Source organism: Salvelinus fontinalis, chromosome 1 (genome assembly GCF_029448725.1).
Source record: "Salvelinus fontinalis isolate EN_2023a chromosome 1, ASM2944872v1, whole genome shotgun sequence".
Taxonomy (NCBI): domain Eukaryota; kingdom Metazoa; phylum Chordata; class Actinopteri; order Salmoniformes; family Salmonidae; genus Salvelinus; species Salvelinus fontinalis.
The window spans coordinates 73,571,955-73,593,218 of record NC_074665.1 but is presented as its reverse complement, the minus strand read 5'-3'; the positions used below and the strand labels follow the sequence as shown (position 1 = coordinate 73,593,218).

General features: G+C 44.5%; 1 protein-coding gene across 6 annotated transcripts in view; it reads right to left on the bottom strand.

The window, feature by feature from the left end:
* Positions 1–1,207: 1,207 nt before the first annotated feature.
* The window catches only part of LOC129861404 (kinesin-like protein KIF16B), a 71,570-nt gene continuing 51,513 nt past the window's right edge, over positions 1,208–21,264 (bottom strand). Inside the window, exons 1-8 of one of the 6 annotated variants that reach the window (XM_055932805.1) lie at positions 18,219–18,276; positions 12,911–12,999; positions 9,134–12,043; positions 8,440–8,727; positions 6,324–6,397; positions 2,901–3,030; positions 2,666–2,803; positions 1,208–2,536 (exon numbers count right to left, since the gene is read on the bottom strand). In XM_055932805.1, the coding sequence (XP_055788780.1) occupies positions 2,531–2,536; positions 2,666–2,803; positions 2,901–3,030; positions 6,324–6,397; positions 8,440–8,727; positions 9,134–12,043; positions 12,911–12,970 (3,606 nt within the window). In that variant the 5' untranslated portion in view covers positions 12,971–12,999; positions 18,219–18,276 and the 3' untranslated portion in view covers positions 1,208–2,530. The other 5 variants (XM_055932803.1, XR_008760591.1, XR_008760592.1 and 2 more) reach the window with 5 other exon arrangements.

Sequence of the window (21,264 nt, the reverse complement as noted above, 5' to 3'; positions counted from 1 at the left end):
ACTGTCAAGCCAACACTTTAACCGTATGCGAAGAGGTTTGGTCCTCTTGGCCAAATGGTTAAGGTGTTGGCTTAACGGTCGCTGGACCTGGGTTTGAGTCCTGGTCAGGGCTACCCCCAAATTCACAAAATCATACTTCATTGGTTAGTTTAATCAACTCACCCATTAACTATGCCTAATTGACACATTTTTAGCTATAACTTCCCAAGTCTGTTGGAGTTGATCAGTTTGAACAAAGCGAGGTGTAGAATCACTTATCTATTTAATATTATTCCCTGCCAAATAGGCTTTTTGCGATTGAGTCGCAGAGCTACACTTCCCCTGGTTTAGGCAATCCCCCTGCCAAACACACACGCACAAACCAGACATTGTGTCAATTGCAGAACATTTCCTAGGATTCCTACCTGCAGGAAAACTAGTGGACAATGCTGGAAATACCAGTAAAAGCATAGTGCCTCAAATTGCTCAAACTTCCTGTCCCTATGCAGATACCCTTTTCTCCCCATCATCCCAGTCAGACTCGGGGAGGAAGAGAAAGCAGGACTTATTGCACTCTGATGCTGCTGGGCCTGTAATTTAGCCGGCTGTGTTGGAGCACAGTCAGTCCTGATCTCAGTGTATGTGCACTCAGCCTGTCTACCTGTCAGCTTATAAATTAGTTTGACCTCAAATTCTTAGATGGACCATGATGATTAGCTGTTAAACCAACATCATCAGTTTTATCCACTACAAAAGGCCTATCCATTGGTGCAGCGCAATGTTAACTGGAAAGGCATGGGAAAATCTATTGGGTATTGGGTGTAGGAGCTGGGAAATAGCAGTTAAGAGGTTCACCTTGACCTCAGGCACTTAGACAGGTGTGTGTGTGGTGCCGAGCTTGGAGTAGAATACTGATTTACCCTAGGCTGGGTCCTGAGGGACAAGAGGAAGCAAGTTACTGACAGAGTTATCACACACACAGAGAGAGAGAGAGAGAGAGAGAGCGAGCGCAAGCGAAAGAGACAGACCGAGACAGAAGAGGGGGGGGAGAAAGACAGCCAGACAGAGATGGAGAGAGAGATGAGACAGAATTTGTGTGAAAGACAGGAAAACAAAGGGAAATTAGATCATGGCGCCAGAGAGATTCAAAGAATGAGCAGCGTCAGCTACATTCTGATGAGTTTCAACCCTTCACACAAGTCTACTATAAACAATTGATTGACAAATCAAAAAATAATTACTTTTATTAGTTTACAAACAAAAACAAACAGCCTTGCCACCTGCAGCATTGTAAACATGATCATTTTAATACATGTATTTTTACACACGAGTGTCAAATTATGACAGGCAAATATTCAAAATATATTTAATTTCAATTGCATGACTTTATTTGGTATAAAATACATTCATCGTTTACACACACGTCCATAAAACGCTATTTAAAAAAAAATATTTAACACGGGTCTGTTTTGTGGTCAAATGTTCAAATATGCTTAAAAAGCTTACCCTGCAATTATTTGTGCCCTTCACATCTTCCCTTAAAATGGCTTACATTCTGTAGAACCAAGTGTCCTGTATTCCCTCCACAAGGTGAACAAAAACAGTATGAACAGACTAACAATAACACACAGCCTTGAACAGAAGAGAAACAAATATAGTGCATTTCAGAAAGACTTAAAAAGGTAGACTGCGAAATGATGTGGCCACAAGCAGCTCCGCAAATATTGAGATGAGCGAGATTCAGGACTTCCCTCTCAGTCACACACAATATCTGCTCATGCGCATGTGTTCGCTGGTAGCTAGGGCATCAAGACAGCGGAGAAGTTGAGCCTCACGTTTCAATGCTCTTAGTTTTTGCGGAAATTGACCCACTAAGGACCACTACGACGTCATGTCCCGGAGTCTCTTTAAATGAACGTGAAAGTGGAACATTTGATTTAGAAATTGCCTAGAACTATGTGCATGGAAACATTCACCAAAACTTAAACACATCATCAATGTATTACTATACTCTATGGGCCTGTTCCCTGGACTATAAGGAATAAGGAGGTTGTCTTTTGAGCCTGCTGTTAAGTCCATGACTAGGGTTAGTCTGTGTTCGGGAAACTGGCCCTAAAGAGTTTAATGGTAGCGATATTCTCCATTGTTTGTTTGAGATACATTGGACCCTTGACTGCCACTCCGTGAGCAAACACACACCTTGCCGTCCTCTCGATGAGAGTTAGGACCGGACAGAACTGGTCCCTGTTCTGTAGTTCATTATGTTCTGTCCAGTCCTCTAGTCCTTGATCAGTGACCATTCAGACGTTTGACAAGTGATTAATCAGACAGGCGGCCTCGGAGGAGCAGCTGAAATGTAATTTCCATACTTCAGCCTGCTGCGGAGGAGGACATGAATTAGAGGCAGCAGACAGGACACTAGCTCCAGCTACCCCCCCTACGGCACTTCCATCAGCTTCAGCAACAGCACCTCTTTCAGGGTGACCTCTAGGCCTCTCTCTCCTGGTCCTCCAGTCCTGAGACAGGATGATGTCCAGCCTGGTTGCCCCACCTAAGACTATACAGAAATAAGTTGTTAAACAGTTTTTGTTGATTCATTTAAATAAACTGTATCCATATGTGTGGTTGAATTGTGTTTTAAAATGGCCATATAAATCAAATCATCCCCGGGTCCATCTCCACCCACACTGGTCGAGCTCCCAAACCCGTCTCGGACTATCACACAGCGGACGTCGGAGAGGCAACGGAGGGTCACCCCCTTGAACTGGGCCTGGCGGGACAGCAGGGGGACGTGGTGGGGGGCGGGGTGGAACACTGTATCCTCCTAAGTGAACGAGTGAGTGAGTGAGTGCTTTGCGCATGGCATCCTCCTGCATAAATTAATGAATGTATTAATTTATTAAGAAATGTATTTGACGTACCTGCACCAGTCCCAGGTGTGTGTCTGTGAGGAGGAGCTGGGCCCAGGGTTCAGGTCTGGGGTCAGGGGTCGTTGTCACACCAACGCTGGTGTAAAGCAGCAGTCTAACCTCTCCCAGATGAGGCTTCTCTCTGAAAAGACGAAAACATTTTAGGTTTATTTTGTGTGTATATATATATATATATATATATATATATATATATATATATATATATATATATATATATATATATATACACACTGCTCAAAAAAATAAAGGGAACACTTAAACAACACAATGTAACTCCAAGTCAATCACACTTCTGTGAAATCAAACTGTCCACTTAGGAAGCAACACTGATTGACAATAAATTTCACATGCTGTTGTGCAAATGGAATAGACAAAAGGTGGAAATTATAGGCAATTAGCAAGACACCCCCAATAAAGGAGTGGTTCTGCAGGTGGTGACCAGACCACTTCTCAGTTCCTATGCTTCCTGGCTGATGTTTTGGTCACTTTTGAAAGCTGGCGGTGCTTTCACTCTAGTGGTAGCATGAGACGGAGTCTACAACCCACACAAGTGGCTCAGGTAGTGCAGTTCATCCAGGATGGCACATCATCGAGCTGTGGCAAGAAGGTTTGCTGTGTCTGTCAGCGTAGTGTCCAGAGCATAGAGGTGCTACCAGGAGACAGGCCAGTACATCAGGAGACGTGGAGGAGGCCGTAGGAGGGCAACAACCCAGCAGCAGGCCCGCTACCTCCGCCTTTGTGCAAGGAGGAGCACTGCCAGAGCCCTGCAAAATGACCTCCAGCAGGCCACAAATGTGCATGATTTGATTTCACAGAAGTGTGATTGACTTGGAGTTACATTGTGTTGTTTAAGTGTTCCCTTAATTTTTTTGAGCAGTGTATCTATCTATCTATCTATATGACATCTACTTTGTGCATGACACAAGTCATTTTTCCAACAATTGTTTACAGACAGATTATTTCACTTATAATTCAATGTATCACAATTCCAGTGGGTCAGAAGTTCACATACACTAAATTGACTGGGCCTTTAAACAGCTTGGAATATTCCAGAAAATTATGTCATGGCTTTAGAAGCTTTTGATAGGCTAATTGACATCATTTAAGTCAATTGGAGGTGTACCTGTGGATGTATTTCAAAGCCTACCTTCAAACTCTGTGCCTCTTTGCTTGACATCATGAGAAAATCAAAAGAAATCATTCAAGACCTCAGAAAACAAATTGTAGACCTCCACAAGTCTGGTTCATACTTGGGAGCAATTTCCAAGCGCCTGAAGGTACCACGCTCATCTGTACAAACAACAGTATGCAAGTATAAACACCATGGGACCACAAAGCCGTCATACAGCTCAGGAAGGAGACGCGTTCTGTCTCCTAGAGATGAACGTACTTTTGTGCGAAAAGTGCAAATTAATCCCAGAACAGCAGCAAAGGAACTTGTGAAAATGCTGGAGGAAACAGGTACAAAAGAGTCTATATCCACAGTAAAACGAGTCCTATATCAACATATCCTGAACGGCCGTGAAGCCACTGCTCCAAAACCATCCATAAAAAAGCCAGACTATGGTTTGCAACTGCACATGGGGACAAAGATTGTACTTTTTGGTCCTCTGGTCTGATGCAACAAAAATAGAACTGCTTGGCCATAATGACCATCATTATGTTTGGAGGAAAAAGGGGGATGCTTGCAAGCCGAAGAACATGAGGGAGGAACATTAGGTGGATATATTGAAGCAACATCTCAAGAAATCAGTCAGGAAGTTAAAGCTTGGTCGCAAATGGGTCTTCCAAATGGACAATGACCCCAAGCATACTTCCAAAGTTGTGGCAAAATGGTTTAAGGACAACAAAGTCAAGGTATTGGAGTGACCGTCACAAAGCCCTGACCTCAATCCTAAAGAAATGTCATGGGCTGAACTGAAAAAGCGTGTGCGAGCAAGGAGGCCTACAAACCTGACTCAGTTACACTTGCTCTGTCACGAGGAATGGGCCAAAATTCACCCAACTTATTGTGGGAAGCTTGTAGAAGGCTACGCGAAACGTTTGCCTCAAGTTAAACAATTTAAAGGCATTGCTACCAAATACTAATTGAGTGTATGTAAACTTCTGACCCACTGGGAATGTGATGGAAGAAATAAAAGCTGAAATAAATCATTCTCTCTACTATTATTCTGACATTTTACATTCTTAAAATAAAGTGGCAATCCTAACTGACCTAAGACAGGGAATTTTTACTAGGATTAAATGTCAGAAATTGTGAAAAACTGAGTTTAAATGTATTTGGCTAAGGTGTATGTAATCTTCCGACTTCAACTGTGTGTGTATATATAGATTAGATAGATAGGATCTATCGATCTAGATCTTTACCTCTCAACTGCCCACTGACTTGCTTTCCCTGAAACACAGACACTGAATAGAAGAAATAAAGCTATAATATTTGAGCTATCCTTTCAAGAACAGGAAACACTACTACCTGGCCATGTTACTGTGTTGGAGGTAGACCAGGTCAGCTATGGTTTTATGGAACTGGCCAGACAGCCTAAGACCACCACTACTACTACCATACCGGTTCATGTTGCCGTGGATGAGGTAGACCAGGTCAGCTAGGGTCTTGTGGAACTGGCCAGACAGCCTAAGACCACCACTACTACTACTACCATACCGGTTCATGTTGCCGTGGACGAGGTAGACCAGGTCAGCTAGGGTCTTGTGGAACTGGCCAGACAGCCTAAGACCACTACTACTACTACTACCATACCGGTTCATGTTGCCGTGGATGAGGAAGACCAGGTCAGCTAGGGTCTTGTGGAACTGGCCAGACAGCCTAAGACCACCACTACTACTACTACCATACCGGTTCATGTTGCCGTGGACGAGGTAGACCAGGTCAGCTAGGGTCTTGTAGAACTGGCCAGACAGCCTAAGACCACCACTACTACAACTACTACCATACCGGTTCATGTTGCCGTGGACGAGGTAGACCAGGTCAGCTAGGGTCTTGTGGAACTGGCCAGACAGCCTGAGTTCAGCATTCAACAGCAGGTCAGGTGCCTGGGCCTTCCAGTCCAGAGACAGAACCATCAGGTTCTCCACCAGGAGGGGGTGTTGGGACACTCGCTAGTCCCCAGGACAGAGTACCCTAAGCAGGGTGTGGGTGAGGGCCTGGGTGAGGGTCTGGCTGTGGGTTTGGAGGTATAGGGTGCAACTGAAACTTTGTTTAAATATATATATATATATATATTTCAGCCTAATTTCTTAGTAAATTACTTTACAATATACTTATATTCAAGAGCTGGCCTATCTGGAAAAAAATGGACCATTTGATTGACGATCGTTCTTGATCCACTGTTGTTTCCAAGCACCCATTCATTTGTTTAGAAGATAAGAGTTAAGCACCTTGGTTCTGTCCTTTACCTGTGGGTGTAGAGGGTGAGGACACACTCCTCACTGGAGGCCTTGAGACGCAGGCTCTGACCGCCAAAACCCACCTGGATGGATGGATAAATGAATAGATGAACAGATGGATATAAACTAAATGAACAAAAGTATGTGGACACCTGCTCATCAAACATCTCATTCCAAAAGCATGGGCTGCGTGCTCGATTTTATACACCTGTCAGCAACGGGTGTGGCTGAAATTACCAAAACCAGTAATTCGAAGGGGTGTCCACATACTTTTGTATATATACTACCGTTCAAAAGTTTGGGGTCACTTAGAAATGTCCTTGTTTTTGAAAGAAAAGCAATTTTTTTGTCCATTAAAATAGCATCAAATTGATCAGAAATACAGTTTAGACATTGTTGTAAATGACTATTGTAGCTGGAAACACCTGATATTTTATGGAATATCTACATAGGCGTACAGAGGCCCATTATCAGCAACCATCACTCCTGTGTTCCAATGGCACGTTGTGTTAGCTAATCCAAGTTTATCATTTTAAAAGGCTAATTGATCATTAGAAAACCCTTTTGCAGTTATGTTAGCACAGCTGAAAACTGTTGTGGTGGTTAAAGAAGCCTCACAAGTCCTCAACTGGGAGCTTCATTAAATAGTACCCGGAAAACACCCGTCTAAACGTCAACAGTGAAGAGGCGACTCCGGGATGCTGGCCTTCTTGGCAGAGTTCCTCTGTCCATTGTCTGTGCTCTTTTGCCCATCTTAATCTTTTATTTTTATTGGTCAGTCTGAGATATGACTTTTTCTTTGCAACTCTGCCTAGAAGGCCAGCATCCCAGAGTCGCCTCTTCACTATTGACGTTGAGACTGGTGTTTTGCGGGTACTATTTAATGAAGCTTCCAGTTGAGGACTTGTGAGCCGTCTGTTCTCAAAGAGACACTAAATGTACTTATCCTCTTGCTCAGTTGTGCACCGGGGCCTCCCACTCTTTCTATTCTGGTTAGGGCCAGTTTGTACTGTTCTGTGAAGGGAGTAGTACACAGCGTTGTACGAGATCCTCAGTTTCTTGGCAATTTCTCACATGGAATAGCCTTAATTTCTCAGAACAAGAATAGACTAACGAGTTTCAGAAGAAAGGCCATTTCTTCTTGCCATTTTGAGCCTGTAATCAAACCCACAAATGGTGATGCTCCAGATACTCAACTAGCCTAAAGAAGACCAGTTTTATTGCTTCTTTAAAATCAGCACAACAGTTTTCATATGTGCTAACATAACTGCAAAAGGGTTTTCTAATTATCAATTAGCCTTTTAAAATTATAAACTTGGATTAGCTAACACAACGTGCCATTGAAACAGGAGTGATGGTTGCTGATAATGGGCCTCTGTACTGTGGTGGTTAATTTCTGTATTATCAAATGAGGAGAGACAAACTTTTCACACAAGTCAGAGTTATACTTAAACTAAATCTTTATTAGTGAGAGCTTTGCAATAGCGATGGCTGCTCGACAAATCACGCTCAGATGATTCGTTGAGAGCCCCGAGACAAAAGTACAAAGGTCTTTTATAGCCAAGATACACCCCTTTCAACCTACATGACGAACAACAGATGTATAGAATGGGTCATGCTCTGGAATGACCTTTAGGTTTTATCACCCAAAAGACATCGTAAATCTCCCAGAGGCCCATCCTCAGTAGAACACACACACAATAGTTATAATAATACTCTATTCTGATGCATAAAACAACCATTTGATGCAATAAAAGTGTTATAACATAATCTTGAAATTTTCCACCATAGTACACCTACGTAGATATTCCATTTAAAAAATAAAACAAGCCGTTTCCAGCTACAATAGTCATTTACAACATTAAATGTTTACACTGTATTTCTGATCAATTTGATGTTATTTTAATGGACAAAAATGTGCTTTTCTTTGAAAAACAAGGACAGTTCTAACTGACCCCAAACTTTTGAACGGTAGTGCATGTAGTAAATATATAAAAACATCTGGATGCTGATAATGCTGATAAAGAAATATAAAAATCTTAGTAGGTACAAAGAATAATTATTAATTGGTAGAACAATAACATTTATATAATATACATTTTTTTCAAATAAAAAAACAGCCTACCAGGATCTCCTTAACCTGTAGCAGGGGGAGGTGGTGGAACACTGTCAGAGACGTGGTCTGATCTGGCGTGTCAGGGTCAAAGGTCAGGGCGTAGAGGCAGGACTCCAATAGGAGAACAAGGGCGAGGCGTGGGTGGGGCTGGCTGCAGTTAGTCACGCCCAGCCAGTAGAGACCCAGTAGTCTCTGTGAGGTGAAGACGGAGGGGAGGACGGACTGGAGACAGCCCAGGAGGGTGGATACGGGAAGGGACTGGAGTTTAACAAGAGCCCCTGGGAACTCCACCAGGCTCTGAGAGAAAGAGAAAATGGTTTACTTTATTAAAACAAAGTTACATATGTGCGTTCAGTTCGATTCAACGTTTGCTACGTTGCTTGATGTTTGCACTGAACGACACGCTTACCCAAAATGGCGCACATCGTTCTTCAGCAGCCTTTGCGGTGTGGCCAGATCAATATGGGTGTGACCATTTGAAATCGTAAAACTCGTGCAGAAAACACCATATAAAATCTCCCTCTGGGCCACCATAATCACACTGTTCTGGTCGTTAAATACAGTGCCATCTCCATTGAATTAAACGTTGGAAACCATTTTCTCGTAGTGAACGCACCCATGGTATCAATAGCAGCGAAGGCTGAATTATTTAATCACAATTTACAATTATTATATATGTTTTTTTTACGAAAAGAAAACACACCCCATAATACACCAGAACATCATCAGTCCTCTGATTCCCATGCCCAGGAATAAAGATATTCTTTGGGCCTGTGGAACTGGTGTTGTTACGCTGCTCTGGAGGGGGCTGTGACTTGGTGCTCTTGGCTCCACAAGTGACACAATGTTGGTCCTCCACGATCTCGATCTGGTCCTTTGATGGCCACTGCGCCTCCTTGGTTATACTCTGTTCCTCCGACTTAGCTAGAGCTTCCTCTCCACCCTCGTTCTCTGATGTACACTGTAGTTCTCTGATGGGTCTCTGTTCCTCCGACTTAGCTAGAGCTTCCTCTCCACCCTCGTTCTCTGATGTACACTGTAGTTCTCTGATGGGTCTCTGTTCCTCCGACTTAGCTAGAGCTTCCTCTCCACCCTCGTTCTCTGATGTACACTGTAGTTCTCTGATGGGTCTCTGTTCCTCCAACTTAGCCAGAGCTTCCTCTCTGCCCTCCCGCTCTGATGTACACTCCAGTTCTGTGATGGGACTCTGTTCCTCCGACTTAGCTAGAGCTTCCTCTCCACCCTCGTTCTCTGAAGTACACTCCAATTCTGTGATGGGACTCTGTTCCTCCGACTTAGCCAGAGCTTCCTCTTTGCCCTCCTGCTCCAATGTACACTCCAATTCTGTGATGGGACTTGGTTCTTCTGACTTGGCTAGAGCTTCCTTTTTGCCCTCCTGCTCCGATGTACACTCCACTTCTCTGATGGAACTTGGTTCTTCTGACTTAGGTAGAGCTTCCTCTCTGCCCTCCAGCTCTGATGTACACTCCACTTCTCTGATGGAACTTGGTTCTTCTGACTTAGGTAGAGCCACCTCTCTGACCTGCTGCTCTGATGTACACCCTAGTTCTCTGATGGGGCACTGTTCCTCCGACTTCCTTAAAACTTCATTTCCACCCGCGTTCTCTGATGTACAATCCACTTCTCTGATGTGACTTGGTTCTTCTGACTTAGCGGGAGCTTCATCTCCACCCTTGTTCTCTGATGTACACTCCAGTTCTCTGATGGGACACTGTTCCTCCGACTTAGCTTCCTCTCCACTCTCATGCTCTGATGTACACTGTAGTTCTCTGACATGACTCTGTTCCTCCGACTTAGCTAGAGCTTCCTCTCTACCCTCCTGCTCCGATGTACAAGCCAGTTCACTGATGGGACTCTGGTCCTCTGCTCTCCAATCCACTTCTTTACCTGTGCTCTGTTTATTTGCAAATTCTATGGTGTTGTGGGCTGGGTACAGGCTTGGTACTGTGCTGAGGACAGTGTTGTGGACTAGGGGCAGTTTTATTTCTGGTGTTGTGTTGAGGTCAATAGCTTTCTGCTGGAGTCCAGTTGATTCCACTGGCTGAAGAACCTGAGTGAGCTCATTGTGAATGTCTTGAGTTAGCTCTGTGCTGATGTGATGCACAAACGGCAGCTCACTGACCATAGAGAACACCTGACTGTCTCGGACCAGGGAGTACATGCGACTCTCTCTGACCAATGAGAAGACCTGGCTATCTTTGACCACCGACAGCACCTGACTTTCCCTCACAACCTGACTGGACCAGTTGGAGCTGGCTCCTCCCCCAGCTCCAGGATGCAGAACTCCTGTACCTTCCCAGACCTGCTGCAGGATCCTGGGGGTGGAGCTGCGGAGACTGCCTGTGTCCGGAAACATCCAGGAGGGCCCCCTGCTGACCAGAGAACCCATCCCAGAGACCTCTTCCCCCAGAGAGTCTAGCTCCTGCTCCCCTCCAATCCCAGAGATCTGGCATACCCTTCTAACCAGAACACTTAGTCCAGAGACAGAGAACTGCTTCTCCTCCTCCCTAAACACCCTGCTGACCAGAGTGCCCAGCCTGAAGCTCTGCTCCACCTCTTCCCTCCTAGCCCCAGCCTCCCCCTCCTTGTCGTTCTCCCTGTGGCCCACCACCGTCATCCTGGATCGATCCATCATGACACGACTGAACTGCCCCTCCAAAGCCTCTAGCGGTAGGCCGCGTACCGCCTGGCTACGTCTGTGTCTGTCCTGCCGAGTGGCAGTGTGTGTTGCCTGGCTGTGATTGTCGAGCTGAGACATAGAGGGAGTGTGTGTGTCAAACCGAGAGGGAGAGGTCTGTGTGTATGTTGAGCTGCTGCTGGCCTGTGGGAGGTGGGCACGGTCCGTTCGTTCCTCCGTCCACCCGTCTATTCCTCCTCCGTCTCCTCTCTGCAGATAGGATACAGCAGTGCCTAATGAGGTCCCTGCAGGGCCACCGTAGCGGGCTCCGGCCCTGGACAGGTCCCCTCTGCAGCAGTCAGTTGCCAGGACCCCTCCCAGGACCCTGCAGCCATCAGGTAGGCCTGACAGGACACCTGGGCTCTTGTTAGCAGGCCTCGGTAGCCCCTCCGGCCCAACGGTATATACATCAGCCTGCTGGACCAGGAGGACAGGTGTCTGCTGGAGGGCTCGGTTCCTTTCCTCGTCTTTGTCCCCAGGTCCAGACCAGGCCTCCTCACCCCAATAGAGTCCTCCCTCTTCCCTCGCTCTACGCAGAGGTAGAGCTCTCTCCAGCCACCTATCAGACACTCCCACCCCAGACCCTGATTGATGACACGAGTCCCACTCTTCCACCTCTCCTTCCAATCCCTGCTGCAGGCTATCCCGTTCCAAGGCAGCGGGAGTGAGAGTAGGAGTCCCTGTCCGGTGGACTGGGGAGGCCCTGGCCCTCCTCTGGCTCTCTTCATTAGCACTACTGCAGGGCCGTTCACGGCCCTCAGCCGCACCGAAGCTCCACCTGTTTACCCCAGCATGCAGAGAGGAGACGGCCTGAAGATGCTGAGGGGCTCCGGCTCCAATCTGAAGAGGTACAGCATAACACGCTGAAGGATGACGAGAGACAGAGACAGGAGCCTCCATAGACATGGCCTCTGTCTGGGTGAGAGAGAAAAACATGATAAATAACTTCGGCTTCATGTTTCACATTTTTGAAACAAGTCATTCCTCATATAAACAGGTAGCCTGTTTGTTTTTAACAGAAATTGTTCATTCGAAAGTAAAAGGACTGATAAGAAAGCTACAGTTAACCCACATTGCCAATAAAAAAAAAAAAACCTTTTCAAGTATTTAAAGCATGTCTGTTTTCTTCTGTAGAAAAACCATTAATCAAAGCATTAACAAGCCAATGGAGTGAGGATCAGAGAGAGGGGGAGCGGGAGAGAGAGACGGGGAGAGATGTAAACACACTAACGTCTTGCTTTGTGTACAATGTGCTTTCACAAAACGCTAGTTGTTTTCTCTGAGGTCGGCTCTGAAAACCCTGCAGGAAGGTAATGGGTTTGAAATATGTGCATATTAAACAAAGAAAACAAGCCAAGGGAACAGGCATTTCATGCTCCATAAAAGTCTGTATTAGGCTGTGTGTGCGTGCGTGCGTGAATGCATTAGGCCGAGGCAGGGGACAGGAGTAGCCATTATATTATTATCTAACAATTTGCAAAGAAGAAGATGTGAAACCCGACCTGACTAGAGCTGAGATGGCGACGTTCAGAGCACTCACATACACATGGAATAAAGCAATGTATTGGGCATGCTGTGGAGATAGATACGCAGCCTACACCATAGTCTGACAGTTAGACAACATGTGAAGTGGGTTTATCTTAAATCCTTAATCTCTATTTTACCTTTTTGTTAGAAACATTTTGCAAATTTGCCCCATTGTTAGTTAGTAAAAGGTTTACCCATCCACTAGCACAGTATCCATCTATGAATGTACGTGTTTATGTCACTGTGTGTACGTACCATAACCGTACAGGTCTGTAGTTGAGAGAGCAGAGCTCCTCTGTTGTCTATAGTCTCCATTCTCTCCTGCTACAGCGAACACATCCATCCTGTTGGTGGAGAAGGAGGCAGCCATATAATTAAGAATTAGAACACTAGAAATCATCCATATTGGTAAAGTAATTTAATAGGATCTCGATAAGGCAGCGGTTAAGCCAGAGGACATGGATCTCTCTCTCCCTCTCTAGATCGATAGACTCTGGGTACTAACTCCTAAACTTGGGATAGGGTTAATTATCAGGTATCCTATTGAAATATTGAGTGCTTAGGTTTAGAGGGTCTACACCAGAAGTTAATGGTTATCTGTAGGAGGAAGGTATAATAGTGTGTGCAATTAAGCTTGGAATGTGCTGAGTGCAGGGAAAGCGATCACGTGGCAGGCATTGATAAGGGGAGAGAGCCATGGATTAGTGATGAAGGGGGTCGAGGTCAGGTCACGTTAAGGGAGAATGAAAAGTTTACGGGCAAATTATTTAGTTTCCTGCCTAGCGGTAGGAGAAATTGACTCAACTCAGCCTAGGAAAAAGGGTTAAGTATCAGTACTTGTGTGAACAATGTCTTTGTTTAATGCAGCTGTATTGATCCTCTGGGAAGAATAAACTTGGTTTAAGCTTTCATAGTGTCCGTCAAGTTTTTACTCAGAAATGAGGACCTAACAATATATAAAGACGAGGGGGGTGGAGGTTCAGAGCAATTGGGGGTTTATCCCGCTGGCAGTAACCTTTTTTCCCAAAAGCGATTTAAATTAGTTTCATGCTGTGACACAAGAGACTCATGCACATGTGCAGACACACACTGATAGCATAATACATTTAGCCCTCGCTAAGTCTGCTGTCAGATATCTTCTTGAGCTGTATATTTGGTTTCGCTCTGTGTTCTCCTCCCCCCCACACTCCCAGATAGAGGTTGAGTAACAAATACGACCCTGGTACCTGTATAGTGCACTACTTTTGACCAGGGAACATAAGAAATAGGGTGCCATTTGGGACGCACACCCAGTATTGTACTTTATGTTAATCCTCCAATCTACACGCACACAGTCATTCTGCTTCACTTCACAGCTAGTTGAGTGTCTCATAATCCTTATCCAGACATTGGGGCTGTTTGCTATTCAAATCGAACAGTGTGTGTGCGCGAGCATGCGTGCGACACGCTTTACGATACTTTACTAGACGTCCTCATAAGAATCGTAAACCAACAAAAAAAAATCTAAAGTCTGGACGTTTTGCCGGTCCTCACTTGTAAAAAGGCTATTTTAGGCTTAGAGGTTAAGTTTAAAGGTTAGGGGTTAGAATTAGGGTTAGGGAAAATAGTATTTTGAATTGAAACAGATTGTTGATCCCCAAAACGTCCTCACAAGTACAGCAAGACAGGTGTGTGTGTGTGTGTGTGTATGTATGTGTGTATGTGTGTATGTGTGTATGTATGTATGTATGTATGTATGTATGTATGTATACATACACACAGTTGAAGTCGGAAGTTTAAATACACTTTAGCCGAATACATTTAAACTCAGTTTTTCACAATTTCTGACATTTAATCGTAGTAAAATTCCCTGTCTTAGGTCAGTTAGGATCACCACTTTATTTTAAGAATGTGAAATGTCAGAATAATAGAGAATTATTTTTTTCAGCTTTTATTTTTTCCATCACATTCCCAGTGGGTCAGAAGTCTACATACACTCAATTAGTATTTGGTAGCATTGCATTTAAATTGTTTATCTTGGTTCAAATGTTACGGGTAGCTTCCCACAATAAGTTGGTTGAATTTTGGTCCATTCCTTCTGACATACAGTGGGGCAAAAAAATATTTACTCAGCCACCAATTGTGCAAGTTCTCCCACTTAAAAAGATGAGAAAGGCCTGTAATTTTCATCATAGGTACACTTCAACTATGACAGACAAAATTAGAAAATCACATTGTAGGATTTTTAATGAATTTATTTGCAAATTATGGTGGAAAATAAGTATTTGGTCACCTACAAACAAGCAAGATTTCTGGCTCTCACAGACCTGTAACTTCTTCTTTAAGAGGCTCCTCTGTCCTCCACTCGTTACCTGTATTAATGGCACCTGTTTGAACTTGTTATCAGTATAAAAGACACCTGTCCACAACCTCAAACATTCACACTCCAAACTCCACTATGGCCAAAACCAAAGAGCTGTCAAAGGACACCAGAAACAAAATTGTAGACCTGCACCAGGCTGGGAAGACTGAATCTGCAATAGGTAAGCAGCTTGGTTTGAAGAAATCAACTGTGGGAGCAATTATTAGGAAATGGAAGACATACAAGACCACTGATAATCTCCCTCGATCTGGGGCTCCACGCAAGATATCACCCCGTGGGGTCAAAATGATCACAAGAACGGTGAGCAAAAATCCCAGAACCACACGGGGGGGGACCTAATAAATGACCTGCAGAGAGCTGGGACCAACGTAACAAAGCCTACCATCAGTAACACACTACGCCGCCAGAGACTCAAATCCTGCAGTGCTAGACGTGCCCCCCTGCTTAAGCCAGTACATGTCCAGGCCCGTCTGAAGTTTGCTAGAGAGCATTTGGATGATCCAGAAGAAGATTGGGAGAATGTTATATGGTCAGATGAAACCAAAATATAACTTTTTGGTAAAAACTCAACTCGTCGTGTTTGGAGGACAAAGAATGCTGAGTTGCAACCAAAGAACACCATACCTACTGTGAAGCATGGGGGTGGAAACATCATGCTTTGGGGCTGTTTTTCTGCAAAGGGACCAGGACGACTGATCCGTGTAAAGCAAAGAATGAATGGGGCCGTGTATCGTGAGATTTTGAGTGAAAACCTCCTTCCATCAGCAAGGGCCTTGAAGATGAAACGTGGCTGGGTCTTTCAGCATGACAATGATCCCAAACACACCGCCCGGGCAACGAAGGAGTGGCTTCGTAAGAAGCATTTCAAGGTCCTGGAGTGGCCTAGCCAGTCTCCAGATCTCAACCCCATAGAAAATCTTTGGAAGGAGTTGAAAGTCCGTGTTGCCCAGCAACAGCCCCAAAACATCATTGCTCTAGAGGAGATCTGCATGGAGGAATGGGCCAAAATACCAGCAACAGTGTGTGAAAACCTTGTGAAGACTTACAGAAAACGTTTCACCTCTGTCATTGCCAACAAAGGGTATATAACAAAGTATTGAGATAAACTTTTGTTATTGACCAAATACTTATTTTCCACCATAATTTGCAAATAAATTCATTAAAAATCCTACAATGTGATTTTCTGGATTTTTTCTCTAATTTTGTCTGTCATAGTTGAAGTGTACCTATGATGAAAATTACAGGCCTCTCTCATCTTTTTAAGTGGGAGAACTTGCACAATTGGTGGCTGACTAAATACTTTTTTGCCCCACTGTATATATTACCTCAACTAACCGGTGCCCACGCACATTGACTCTGTAACGGTACCCCCCCCCCCTGTATATATAGTCTCGCTATTGTTATTATTTACTTTTGTTTCTTATTTGAATTATTTTTAACTGCATTGTTTTTTAATTTCACCTTTATTTAACCAGGTAGGCCAGTTGAGAACAAGTTCTCATTTACAACTGTGACCTGGCCAAGATAAAGCAAAGCAGTGTGACACAAACAGAGTTACATGTGGGATAAACAAAAGTACAGTCAATAACAAGCATTTCACTGTAAGGTCCACACCCGTTGTATTTTCACGCATGTGACAAATAAAATTTGATTTTAGCCACAGCTCGAGAATCCTCACGACCATGTCACTTATGAACATTTTTGAAAATCTTGGCATAGTTCTATTATAATCTCCACCCGGCACAGCCAGAAGAGGACTGGCCACCCCTCATAGCCTGGTTCCTCTCTAGGTTTCTTCCTAGGTTTTGGCCTTTCTAGGGAGTTTTTCCTAGCCACCGTGCTTCTACACCTGCATTACTAGCTGTTTGGGGTTTTAGGCTGGGTTTCTGTACAGCACTTCGAGATATTAGCTGATGTACGAAGGGCTATATAAAATAAACTTGATTGATTGAAGTGAAGAATCTTGTAGTGGGCGACACCCGTCTGTGCTACATAGTTTAGTCTGCGCACCATTACGTTGGCAAGACAAAAAAAAAAGTGGTTTAATGTGAGAAACTGTCCACCCGGCTTCAGTGTGTGGTAACTATGGTGGCTGCATGTTGTCATATCTCTGTTTTAGCTTTGTTTTGTCTGTCTGCTATCTTTCAGTGTTGGAGATGTGTTGGTTGTATCTTATCTCTCTGAAACCCACAAGGATATACGACCTCTGAACTTCTCCAAGATTGCATTCTCAATATCACCCACTAGCACGAGTGGACATCCATCTCATCTGACTAGCTCGTCCTCTCCATCTCCTGTCTTCTATCTTTGTCTCCTTCACTCCCCCTCCATCTTTTCTCCTCACACTCCCTCGCAGACGCTCCCTCCCACTACATCTTCCTCCCTCCATCCATCCCTCGTCTCTCCCTCCATCTCCCTCAATCCCCTCTCCAAATCATATCTTCTGTCTAAAGCCTGCAGGAGAAAGTGCTGTGCCGTTGTTAGGGGACGTTGTCTTGCGGAGTAAATTACAAGTCAGACAGGAGTAGTAGCTGTAACACCAGAATATCAGATCACACAACCAGGCCTAGGAGCCAAATAACACAGGCCTACTGTGATCCCCCCCACACAGAGGCTGAGAGAAGCCTGCTGTGTCCTACTCCATCATTGGTCTACAGGAGTGTGTGTGTGTGTGTGTGTGTGTGTGTGTGTGTGTGTGTGTGTGTGTGTGTGTGTGGTGTGTACGCTCCCCACTTACACTTCAATTGCAGGGAGTAGTGACAAATGGGTTTTACTTGGTTTTCATGCCAGACAGATGGAACAATGAGGAATGGGTTTTATTTGGTCTTCATGCCAGACTGACCAACACTAGGTAATAAGCAATGCCGAGGAGGACCACAATTTAAATAAGCCTCCACCTTTATGGTGTTTCGATCCTCAATTTGTTATTCATGTAACGTCATCTTTGACTGGAGAAGCCTACTATTTTTATAGGCCCTGTGCATTCAAAAATCATATTGCACAACAGCTGATGAAACTACCGCCTGTCTTTTTTACCATTTTAAATGGAAAACCGTTACAGTAAGGTATCTAATTTTTACCCAGAATTTAGAATACCCATCAAATGCCATGGTTGTGTAGTTGCAATGTAGTGGGAGTGGAGAGGGGTTTCAGGGGTGTGTGTGTGTGTGTGTGTGTGTGCATGCATGCGTGTTAACTTACCCAGAATGGAAAAGCCTGGAGAAGTCGGTCAAGGAAAGGCTGGAGAGAAGGCCACTCTGGGAGAAAACATAAGATACACAGTATTACACACACCCTTTCACTCGTAAAAACAACTGGAAGTTGCAAACATAAGAGGTCCCACCAAAGGACTTCATGGACATAATGGAAACTAAGCTCCAAATGGTTTTGGAGACATCGAACATGCTGTTCCTGATCTATACACTTGTCGTCCTTCCAAAGACCGGGCAATTACAGTGCTTAGTGAAAGTCAACACCCCACATTTTACCACCTTAAAATGTAATTAAAAAAAAGATTACATTAGATATTTTCCTACCAATCTACTCCACATTTTCTAAGTGAAAGAAAATGTATTGAAATTCTTTCAAATCATATTAAAAAAAATAAGTTATTTGTGTCTATATTTTTCAGCAGGACAATCAAACTAATGCCCAAGTCAGGCCAGAATGGCTTTCCAATAGGTGTTGAGTGTTCCAGTCTCAGTCCTGAATTAAATTTGCTTGAAAAGCAGAGAATTTTAAATAAAAGTTTTATGCACCGAATACAACAGGTGAAGACCTTACAGTGAAATGCTTACTTAAATACGTTCTTGGATAAGCGCTTGTAAGAAAAATAAGTGTTAAGAAATGATTTACTAAAATGAACTGAAGTAAATTAAAAAAGGTAAAGTGACTAAGCATAGATAAACAGAGTAGCAGCAGCATAACAAATGGCGGGGGGGGGGGGCAATGCAAATAGTCCGGGTAGCCATTTGATTAGCTGTTCGGGTGTCTTATGGCTTGGGAGTAGAAAATGTTAAGGTGCCAATTTGGACCTAGAGTTGGCATTCCAGTACCGCTTTCCGTGCGTAACAGAGGAAACATTCTATGACTAGAGTGACTAGTCTGACCATTTCTGGGCTTTCCTTCCTCGGACACCAGTGTAGAGGTCCTGGATGGCAGGAAGCTTGGCCCCAGTGATGATGTACTGGGACGCGGTCAGAGGCCGAGCAGTTGCCATACCAGGCAGTGATGCAACCAGTCAGGATGCTCTCGATGGTGCAGCTGTAGAACCTTTTGAGGATCTGAGGACCCATGACAAATCTTTCCAGTCTCCTGTGGGGGAATAGACATTGTCGTGCCCTCTTCACGACTGTCTTGGTGTGCTTGGACCATGATAGTTTGTTGGTGACATGGAAACCAATGAACCTGAAGCTCTCGACCTGCTCCACTACAGCCCTGTCGATGAGAATGGGGACGTGCTCGGCCCTCATTTTCCTGTAGTCCACAATCATCTCCTTTGTCCTGATCATGTTGAGGGAGAGGTTGTTATCCTGACACCACACTGCCAGGTCTATAAGCTGTCTCATCGTTGTCAGTAATCAGGCCTACCACTGTTGTGTCGTCGGCAAACGTAAGGATGTTGGAGTCGTGCTTGGCCATGCAGAAATGGGTGAACAGGGAGTACAGGAGGGGACTGAGCACGCACCCATGAGGGGACTCCGTGTTGAGGATCAGCATGGCAGATGCGTTGCTACCTACCCTTACCACCTGGGGGTGGCCCGTCAGGAAGTCCAGTTGCAGAGGGAGGTGTTTAGTCCCAGGGTACTTAGCTTAGTGATGAGCTTTGAGGGCACTATGGTGTTGAACACGAGCTGTAGTCAATGAATAGAATTCTCACGTAGGTGTTCCTTTTGTCCAAGTGGGAAAGGGCAGTGTGGAGTGCAATAGAAACTGCATCATCTGTGGATCTGTTGGAGCGGTATGCAAATTGGAGTGGGTCTAGGGTTTCTGGGATAATGGTGTTGCTGTGAGATATGACCAGCCTTTCAAAGCACTTCATGCTACAGACTTGAGTGCTACGGGTCGGTAGGCATTTAGGCAGGTTGCCTTCGTGTTCTTGGGCACAGGGACTATGGTGGTCTGCTTGAAACATGTTGGTATTACAGAGCCGGTCAGGGCCAGTTTGAAAATGTCAGTGTAGACACTTGCCAGTAGGTCAGCGCATGCTCGGAGTACACATCCTGGTAATCCATCTGGCCCTGTGGCCTTGTGAAGGTTGATCTATTTAAAAGGTCTTACTCACATCGGCTACGGAGAGCGTGATCAGTCATCTGGAACAGCTGGTGCTCTCATGCATGCTTCAGTGTTGCTTGCCTCGAAGCGAGCATTGAAGTAATTTAGCTCGTCTGGTAGGCTTGTGTCACTGGGAAGCTCGCGGCTGTGCTTCCCTTTGTAGTCCGTAATAGATTGCAAGCACTGCCACATCCGACGAGTGTTGGAGCCGGACTAGTACGATCCAATCTTAGTCCTGTATTGACGCTTTGCCTGTTTGATGGTTCGTCGGAGGCCTTAGCGGGATTTCTTCTAAGCTTCCGGGTTCGAGTCCTGCTCCATGAAAGAGGCAGCTTTACCCTTTAGCTTAGTGCGGATGTTGCCTGTAATCCATGACTTCTGGTTGGGGTATGTAGTAGAGGTCGACCAATTAATCGGAATGGCCGATTAATCAGGGCTGATTTCAAGTTTTCATAACAATCGGAAATTGGTATTTTGGGGCGCCGATTTGCCTATTTTTTTATTTTATTTTTATTTTTTACACCTTTATTTAATCTTTATTTAACTAGGCAAGTCAGTTAAGAACAGATTCTTATTTTCAATGACGGCCTAGGAACGTTCTGCCTCGTTCAGGGGCAGAACAACAGATTTTTAACCTTGTCAGCTCGGGGGATCCAATCTTGCAACCTTACAGTTAACTAGTCTAATGCTCTAACACCTGATTACATTGCACTCCACGAGGAGCCTGCCTGTTAGCGAATGCAGTAAGCTAAGGTAAGTTGCTAGCTAGCATTAAACTTATCTTATAAAAAACAATCAATCAATGACTGTCATTGCTCCAATGTGTACTTAACCATAAACATCAATGCCTTTCTTAAAATCAATACACAAGTATATATTTTTTAAACCTGCATATTTAGCTAAAAGAAATCCAGGTTAGCAGGCAATATTAACCAGGTGAAATTGTGTCATTTCTCTTGCGTTCATTGCACGC